Here is a 10,000-nt window from a genome sequence, read left to right on the forward strand (position 1 = left end):
GCTCTGAACTTTCAGGTAAGTGATTAAATGAGTGCCAGTGAATCTTGGAGGTTCCCCGGGTGTTGGGAAACGTAGCGCTCCATGCTAACTAGCACGACCTCTTCACCAATCAGGGATCAGGCGCGTTCTCCTAAAGGGCTACAGTGCACATAAATACCCACGACCCCAGCAGCCGACACACACACACACACACACACACACACAGGACTTCTTCAGAGAGGAAGGAAAGGGTGACTCACGGGTCTCTTCTGGCCCACTTTGGAAGCAGTGCCGGGCTCCTTCTGGCCTGGTTTCTGGGGCACCGTGTCCAGTGGGGGCGCTACCTTGTTCGGTTTGGCTGTTTTGGGGAGCTGGGGCACTCTGGTGAGCTGGCAGAGCTCGATCTTCACCAGCAGGGGGCGTAACGTCTCTGCTGGCCTAGACGCGCCGTCTCTCTTCCGCTCTCTGGTGGGAGAATGTGTCCTCCTCTTTTTACAGCCCTTCACGGGGGCGGGGGGCTTCAGTTCGTACACCGCCGGGTACCGCCTCTGCTCTTGGCCGGAAGAGAGGCGGGGCTTGGCGATGTGGCAGGCTCCGCCTCCTTCCTCTCCTCCACGGTTACGGTGGCCTTAAGAGGCGTGTCCGTTGGCTTCCTTCCTGTCGGAGGGAGCGCGTTTGGCCTGCTTGCGCACGTGCGATTTGCCGCCACTCTTCACGTGTGCGGCCTTCGTCTTGACCTTTGGCCTGTCTGTGAACGTGGAGTCCTGATCACGGGGCGTGACCTCCACGGTTTCCACCTGCAGGCTGGCCTGGGAGTCCTCTGGGAGGGGCGGGGCTTTCCTGCCCCTCCCCGGCCGTTTGGTCCCGACGGTCTTCCTGGGCCCCGCCTCCGTGTCGCCGCGGGAAACGGCGGGCTTGTGGTCAGCCGTCTGGCTGGAGGCCGCAGGCTCCGTGGTGACATGGCAGAACTCGGGCTGCTGCACAGGTGCTGTGTGGGAGTTGTAGTGCCGTTTGCTCCTGGCTTTAGGGTCCTCGGCCGGATGGGTGCGGGGTTGCGGCTTAGAGTTCGCAGCGGTTTTGGGGTTGCGGCCCGCGGGTTCGTCGTCATGGTTCTGGGGGTTCAGGTTCTGCTGGTTCTCCTTAATCCAGCTGATTAACTGCCAGCTGATGTCTTTAGGTCCCTCCGCCTGGACACACACACACACACACACACACACACACACACACACACAACGTGAAACACACAACACAGAAAATAAAACAGACTGCACAATCTGTCAAACGACATCAGACATATTTGCTACTGAGAAAGTCAGAACACACAAGCAGCCCAAACGCTCTAGTGTAATATCCACAGATACTAGGACGGTCAGTGAAGTCCCAGCAATGGCCCGCTGGTGCTGGGGGGGGGGGGGGTAGCTACGGCTGGGTGCGGTGCGGGTAGACCAGCCCCTCAGGTGTGGGTAGACCAGCCCCTCAGGTGTGGGTAGACCAGCCCCTCAGGTGTGGGTACAGTGTACGCACACACTCGCAGCCACTCATGCACACCACACATACCAGAGGGGGGTGTGTGTGTGTGTGTGTGTGTGTGTGTGTGTGTGTGCACGCGTGTGAGGGGTATGTGTTCTCACACTTGTGTGTGTGTGTGTGTGTGTGTGTGTGTGTTCGCGCGTGTGTGTGTGTTCGCGCGTGTGTGTGTGTTCGCGCGTGTGTGTGTGTGTTCGCGCGTGTGTGTGTGTTCGCGCGTGTGCGTGTGTGTTCTCACGCGTATGCGTGTGTGTGTGTGTGTGTTCTCACGCGTATGCATATGTGTGTGTGTGTGTGTGTGTTCTCACGCGTATGCATATGTGTGTGTGTGTGGTGTGTGTGTGTGAGAGTGTGTTCTCACGCGTATGCATGTGTGTGTGTGTGTGTTCTCACGCGTATGCGTGTGGTGTGTGTTCTCACGCATATGCGTGTGTGTGTTCTCACGCATTGCGTGTGTGTGTGTGTGTTCTCACGCGTATGGGTATACATATGCGCGTGTGTGTGTGTGTGTGTGTGTGTGTGTGTGCGCGCGCGTGTGAGGGGGTGTGTGTTCTCACGTGTGTGCGTGTGTTCACGCGCGTGTGTGTGTTCGCGCGCGTATGCATGTGTGCGTGCGTGTGTGTTCTCACGCGTATGTGTGTGTGTGCGTGCGTGCGCTCACCTTCACAGATGGTGTGTTTGTGTGTGTATGTGTGTGTGTGTGTGTATGTGCGTGTGTGTGCTCACCTTCACAGGTGGTGTGTGTGTGTGCGTATGCGTGTGTTCACCTTCACAGGTGGTGTGTGTGTGTGTGCGTATGCATGTGTGCGTGCGTGTGTGTTCTCACGCGTATGTGTGTGTGTGCGCGCGTGCGTGCGCTCACCTTCACAGGTGGTGTGTTTGTGTGTGTGTGTATGTGTGTGTGTGTGTGTGTGGTGGGTGTATGCGGCGTGTGTGTGCTCACCTTCACAGGTGGTGTGTGTGTGTGCGTATGCGTGTGTGTGCGTATGCGTGTGTGTGTGTGCGTGTGTGCTCACCTTCACAGGTGGTGTGTGTGTGTGCGTGTGTGCTCACCTTCACAGGTGGTGTGTGTGTGTGTGTGTGCGTATGCGTGTTGTGTGTGTGCTCACCTTCACAGGTGGTGTGTGTGTGTGTGCCTATGCGGTGTGTGTGTGCTCACCTTCACAGGTGGTGTGTGTGTGTGTGCGTATGCGTGTGTGTGTGCTCACCTTCACAGGTGGTGTGTGTGTGTGCGTGTGTGTGTGTGTGTGTGCTCACCTTCACAGGTGGTGTGTGTGTGCGTGTGTGTGTGTGTGCTCACCTTCACAGGTGGTGTGTGTGTGTGTGTGCTCACCTTCACAGGTGGTGTGTGTGTGTGCGTATGTGTGTGTGTGTGCTCACCTTCACAGGTGGGGTGTGTGTGTGCGTATGTGTGTGTGCTCACCTTCACAGGTGGTGTGTGTGTGTGTGTGTGTGTGTGTGTGTATGTGCGTATGCGTGTGTGTGTGTGCTCACCTTCACAGGTGGTGTGTGTATGTGCGTATGCGTGTGTGTGTGTGCTCACCTTCACAGGTGGTATGTGTATGTGCGTATGCTGTGTGTGTGTGTGCTCACCTTCACAGGTGGTGTGTTGTTGGGACTGTGTGTGTGTGTGTGTGTGTGTGTGTGTGTGTGTGTGTGTGTACCTTCACAGGTGGTGTGTTGTTGGGACTGTGTGTGTGTGTGTGTGCTCACCTTCACAGGTGGTGTGTGTGTGTGCGTATGTGTGTGTGTGTGTGTGCTCACCTTCACAGGTGGGGTGTGTGTGTGCGTATGTGTGTGTGCTCACCTTCACAGGTGGTGTGTGTGTGGTGTGTGTGTGTGTGTGTATGTGCGTATGCGTGTGTGTGTGTGCTCACCTTCACAGGTGGTGTGTGTATGTGCGTATGCGTGTGTGTGTGTGCTCACCTTCACAGGTGGTGTGTGTATGTGCGTAATGCGTGTGTGTGTGTGTGCTCACCTTCACAGGTGGTGTGTTGTTGGGACTGTGTGTGTGTGTGTGTGTGTGTGTGTGTGTGTGTGTACCTTCACAGGTGGTGTGTTGTTGGGACTGTGTGTGTGTGTGTGTGTGTGTGTGCTCACCTTCACAGGTGGGTGTGTTGTTGGGACTGTGTGTGTGTGTGTGTGTGTGTGTGTGTGTGTGTGTGTGTGTGCTCACCTTCACAGGTGGTGTGTTGTTGGGACTGTGTGTGTGTGTGTGTGTGTGTGTGTGTGTGTGTGTGTGTGTGTGTGTGTGTTCACCTTCACAGGTGGTGTGTTGTTGGGACTGTGTGTGTGTGTGTGTGTGTGTGTGTGTGTGTTCACCTTCACAGGTGGTGTGTTGTTGGGACTGTGTGTGTGTGTGTGTGTGCGCACCTTCACAGGTGGTGTGTTGTTGGGACTGTGTGTGTGTGTGTGTGTGTGTGTGTGTGTGTTGTGTTCACCTTCACAGGTGGTGTGTTGTTGGGACTGTGTGTGTGTGTGTGTGTGCTCACCTTCACAGGTGGTGTGTTGTTGGGACTGTGTGTGTGTGTGTGTGTGTGTGTGTGTGTGTGTGTGTGTTCACCTTCACAGGTGGTGTGTTGTTGGGACTGTGTGTGTGTGTGTGTGTGTGTGTGTGTGTGTGGTGTGTGTGTGTTCACCTTCACAGGTGGTGTGTTGTTGGGACTGTGTGTGTGTGTGTGTGTGTGTGTGTGTGTGTGTGTGTGTGTGTGTGTGTGTGTGTGTGCTCACCTTCACAGGTGGTGTGTTGTTGGGACTGTGTGTGTGTGTGTGTGTGTGTGTGTGTGCTCACCTTCACAGGTGGTGTGTTGTTGGGACTGTGTGTGTGTGTGTGTGTGTGTGTGTGTGTGTGTGTGTTTCACCTTCACAGGTGGTGTGTTGTTGGGACTGTGTGTGTGTGTGTGTGTGTGTGTGTGTGTGTGTGCTCACCTTCACAGGTGGTGTGTTGTTGGGACTGTGTGTGTGTGTGCTCACCTTCACAGGTGGTGTGTTGTTGGGACTGTATGTGTGTGTGTGTGTGTGTGTGTGTGTGTGTGTGTGTGTGTGTGCTCACCTTCACAGGTGGTGTGTTGTTGGGACTGTGTGTGTGTGTGTGTGTGTGTGTGTGTGTGTGTGTGTGTGTGTGTGTGTGCTCACCTTCACAGGTGGTGTGTTGTTGGGACTGTGTGTGTGCGTGTGTGTGTGCCCACCTTCACAGGTGGTGTGTTGTTGGGACTGTGTGTGTGTGTGTGTGTGTGTGTGCTCACCTTCACAGGTGGTGTGTTGTTGGGACTGTGTGTATTCTCTATTCCACTCTCACTGTTGTCGCTGCTCTCTGTGTCAGACCCAGAGCTGCTTTCAGAGTCACTGGAGCTGCCAGACTCGCCTCCTCCACTAGAGGGCGCCAACACGGCCGCACCGCTGTCTTCACACACACTAACACACACCAAACACCCACACACGCATCAGATTAATGTATATACACCCACACACACTAACACACACACACACAAACACCCACACACGCATCAGATTAATGTATATACACCCCCACACACACACACTAACACACACACACACAAACACCCACACACGCATTAGATTAATGTATATACACCCCCCCCCCCCCACACACACACACACACCAAACACCCACACACGCATCAGATTAATATACACACACACACACACACACACTCACACACACACACACACACACACACACACACACACACACACACACACACACTAACACACTAACACACATCAAACACCCACACACGCATCAGATTAATGTATATACACCCACACACACACACACACACACACACACACCCACACGCTCATCAGATTAATATATATACACCCACACACACACACAAACACCCACACATGCATCAGATTAATATATATATACACCCACACACGCATCAGATTAATATATATACACCCACACACACAAACACCCACACACGCATCAGATTAATATATATATATACACACACACATCAAACACCCACACACGCATCAGATTAATGTATATACACCCACACCCACACACACGCATCAGATTAATATATATACACCCACACACACACAAACACCCACACACGCATCAGATTAATATATATACACCCACACACACACACACACACACACACACACAATCAAACACCCACACACGCATCAGATTAATGTAAATATTAAGTAGATATAAATATAGGCAGTAAATAGAATTTGCACAAAAATTGGTAATTTTCCGTGATGTTCAAGAACACACAGCACACACTAGGATCATGTGGTCCTGTTTTAAGAGTGCTGTAGTACTCGTATGTTGTCAGTATTAACACGGTGGACACTTCTGCTGTGGTTTTATCCTAGTCCTACTTCTGTGAGGATGTGAGACATAACATGCATGAGGGAGCGAGCGAGAAAGAGAGGGGGGATGTGGTGTGTGTGTGTGTGTGAGAGAGAGAGAGGGAGGGGGGATGTGGTGTGTGTGTGTGTGAGAGAGAGAGAGAGGGAGAGAGCGAGCGCACGTGGGATACCCCATGTTCTTGGGGACACACCCACTGGCTCTCGGGGACACACCCACTGGCTCTCGGGGACACACCCACTGGCTGTTCCAGCAGGCGTTCACGCCTGGTCCGTGGGAGGTCACGGCCAAACACGTGACGCAGCACACGCGTGTGTGAGACACCTGCAGGGGTGAAGGTACTGGAGCCAGGTCTTCACACGCCACACACAGCTGCACCACACGCATGTGCCCAGCCAACGGTGCCCCACACACAGCTGCACCACACGCATGTGCCCAGCCAACGGTGCCCCACACACAGCTGCACCACACGCATGTGCCCAGCCAACGGTGCCCCACACACAGCTGAGAGAGAGAGAGAGAGAGAGAGAGAGAGAGAGAAGCAGTAGAGAAGGTGCCCTAGAAGATGGGGCCTTCACACTTCATAGTGTTCTTGACCCAATCCTTGGAGTCCATCATCCAGTCCATGTTTGAGCCCTGGCACAGATTGTAATGGCCCTGACTTAAGAGTGCTGGGGGCAGAGAAACAGCAAAGACGTGGACCGTCCCCTGAGAACCGGAGTGATGACAACACCTCTCATATCAACAGATAACCGCAGAACAAACGGATCTTACACAGTACAAATGACAAAAGGAACTCCATGAGACATGAGCTGACTGTTCCAACACCACACACCTAAACACACAACTACAATCAAAACAGAACCTGGTCTGGTCACACGGCACAGCTACAACACACACACACACACGTGCACATGACCTGGGCCAATCAAATCTCAGAATAAAACAGCATGAACCAGGGAACGAGGGTCACATGACCCGCATCGTGTGCTTCGTTCCCCTCCTACAAAACGAGTCTGATCTTGCTCTCTTGTTCTCATTGGATGACGACTTCTGTGAAATATCCAATCACATTCAGAGCCTCATGCAGCTCAGGCTGGCTGTCCCTCACACACACGCAGACACACACACACACACACACACACACACACACACACACACACATCCACTCGTTATCCACCTATCTCTCTCTCTCTCTCTCACACACACACACACACACACACACACACACACACACACCCACTCATTATCCACCTATCTCTCTCACACACACACACACACACACACACACACACACACCTTTCATCTCTCCTCCTTGCCACTTCAAGTTGTTTTTCCACACACTCTTTTCAGTATGTTTTACATTACCAGAGTCATTTACAGCATTTCCAAAGCAATATTAAAATAGAAAAGAACCTCATAAATTTTAGGGAAATTAAGAACAATTAAGAAATTAAGAGCAATTAGCATGAAAGAAAAACTGAAGTCAAGGAGAGAAAAATGAAAATAAATAGGGTTAGAGTATGTGTGTGTGTGTGTGTGTGTGTGTGTGTGTGTGTGTGTGTGTGTGTGTGTGTGCTGAGCAGGGTGTGTGTGTGTGTGTGTGTGTGCTGAGCAGGGTGTGTGTGTGTGTGTGTGCTGAGCAGGGTGTGTGTGTGTGTGTGTGTGTGTGTGTGTGTGTGTGTGTGTGTGTGTGTGTGTGTGTGTGTGTGTGTGTAGGGGGTGAGGGTGGACAAATGCCATTTCCTGTTCCTGTGATACGCAGGTAGACACGAGTGATGACGAGGACGTCTGAGCACACGATGAAGAACACTCACCCTGACTCCGCCCCACAGGGTGACGCGGTCGCTCGGGGAGACGAGACCAGGTGCTCTACGCAGAGAAAGACAGCACAAGGGAGAAAGAAAGAGAGAGGACAAGAAGGGGGGGAGGAAAAGTATGATAAATGACATCAGATGAAACATTAATCAACTAAATCAGTCACTCATCCACGCTACGCTAGAAACAAGAAAGTGTCTGCACCAAAAACCAGAAGTGAGGTGAAGGAGACGAGGATGGACACAGTCCTGTAGAACACACACACACACCACACACACACACACACACACGGGGACTACGGCCTTACACAGCTACGCTGAGGTTAGCTCACTCTGTGTGTGTGTGTGTGTGAGTGGACAGAGAGACAGAGGGACAAGGACAGAGAGCAAACATTTTGGGTTGTCTACATATGCATGTGAGTGATGGGTCTGTAAATATTGGTGATTGTGATTGGTCAGGAATGAGAGTGGGTGGTGCCATAGAGGACTTATAAATCATCAATGACTGTTGGTTCTGCATGAAGAGCAGCTTTTACATTTTTCCAATAAAATTGCAGGTTCTCTCCTGGTTTAAGGGTCCTGTGGTGGGAACTGTGTTCAGGGCTGTAGTGTGAGTGTGAGGGCTGTAGTGTGAGGGCTGTAGTGTGAGTGTGTAATGTGAGTGTGAGGGCTGTAGTGTGAGGGCTGTAGTGTGAGTGTGTAATGTGAGTGTGTAATGTGAGTGTGAGGGCTGTAGTGTGAGGGCTGTAGTGTGAGTGTGTAATGTGAGTGTGAGGGCTGTAGTGAGTGTGAGGGCTGTAGTGAGTGTGAGGGCTGTAGTGAGTGTAAGGGCTGTAGTGAGTGTGAGGGCTGTAGTGAGTGTGAGGGCTGTAGTGAGTGTGAGGGCTGTAGTGAGTGTGAGGGCTGTAGTGTGAGTGTGTAATGTGAGTGTGAGGGCTGTAGTGTGAGTGTGAGGGCTGTAGTGTGAGTGTGAGGGCTGTAGTGTGAGTGTGTAATGTGAGTGTGAGGGTTGTAGTGTGAGTGTGTAATGTGAGTGTGAGGGCTGTAGTGTGAGGGCTGTAGTGTGAGGGCTGTAGTGTGAGGGCTGTAGTGTGAGGGCTGTAGTGTGAGCACGTGTAGGTGTGGCTATACGCAGGTGAATCGCCATATGTTCTGGTCTGAAATGACTAATAAAAATGTAACGTAGTGTATTTTGCTAAAGCTCTCAGGCTGAGGGGGTTAACATGTTATCCTGCACTTCACCACAAACACACACACATGCACGCACATAAAACACACACACACACACACACACACACACACACACACACACACACACACACACACGCGCGCACCAAGAATGCAGGAAGAAGTAATACCCAGAAGGATCCACCCATATGTTCTTTGACACACACAAACAAGCGCGCACACACACACGCGCACACACTTACTCTGAGGCTGCTGATATCCTGACTGAACATGGGTCTCCTGTTACAGAAACAAGACAGAAGAGAACGTTTCATTATGAAGGGGGGGGCACAACAAGCTGACAGGAAGCAGCACACGGCGTTCACACTGGGGCGTGCGCACAATTCCCAGGCTTACGCTCACCACACACACACACACACACACACACGACATCAGAGCTGAGCAGGTACCACTCCAGCCGTCCTGAAGGTGGCCTGCACACCTGAGCTCTGCTCTGTGGGACACGACAGGACACGCTGACCAATCCAGCATGATTAAAGCAGTCAGAGAGGGACGTGCCTATGAAACTCAGTCTTCCCATGATCCTCGGCAAACATCCACCCAGCATGCATCAGGAGGGAGCAGCGAGGGACACTCAGTAATATAATGAGCATTTTCATGTGTGCTATGACTTTTCATTGTACTTCTGTTATAACTTAAGATTGCTCATGTACGTCTCACATACGTCTCACATACGTCTCGCGTCCTCCTACAATACCAGGATCACGTAAAACGGCCCATGTGTCATCAGGAATAAGGACCCAGGAAACATGTTCTAATGTGCAAGACCAGAGCCAGACAGCGAGACCATGGACGTCTCCACGTCTCCTTCCCCACAGGTCCCCGTGAACCTCGAGTTTATAGAGGGTTTTCCATCCACCGAGTTTTTGCGCATTTTGAAAATGCGCATGAAAAAAACTGGATGGAAAAAGACCAAAATTCGAAAAAAGCCCCAAATATCGCAAAAAGATTTTTACGCTAGGAGGAGGTGGAAAAGTTAGACTATCGCATCGCCAAAATTCGGAAAAACTGGATGGAAAAGGGTTTTTCGCATAAACGATGACGTATCATGCCTCAAGTCATGTGGTTCTGTACA

General features: G+C 51.8%; 1 protein-coding gene across 1 annotated transcript in view; it reads right to left on the reverse strand.

Moving 5' to 3' along the window:
• Window positions 1–10,000, reverse strand: part of aff1 (AF4/FMR2 family, member 1) — a 48,129-nt gene that overhangs the window by 12,492 nt on the left and 25,637 nt on the right. The window contains 6 exon segments of the mRNA XM_076988872.1: window positions 240–497; window positions 551–611; window positions 613–1,166; window positions 4,752–4,920; window positions 7,678–7,732; window positions 9,108–9,144. Of these exon segments, the coding sequence (XP_076844987.1) occupies window positions 240–497; window positions 551–611; window positions 613–1,166; window positions 4,752–4,920; window positions 7,678–7,732; window positions 9,108–9,144 (1,134 nt within the window).

Source organism: Brachyhypopomus gauderio, unplaced genomic scaffold, assembly GCF_052324685.1.
Source record: "Brachyhypopomus gauderio isolate BG-103 unplaced genomic scaffold, BGAUD_0.2 sc64, whole genome shotgun sequence".
Taxonomy (NCBI): Eukaryota; Metazoa; Chordata; class Actinopteri; order Gymnotiformes; family Hypopomidae; genus Brachyhypopomus; species Brachyhypopomus gauderio.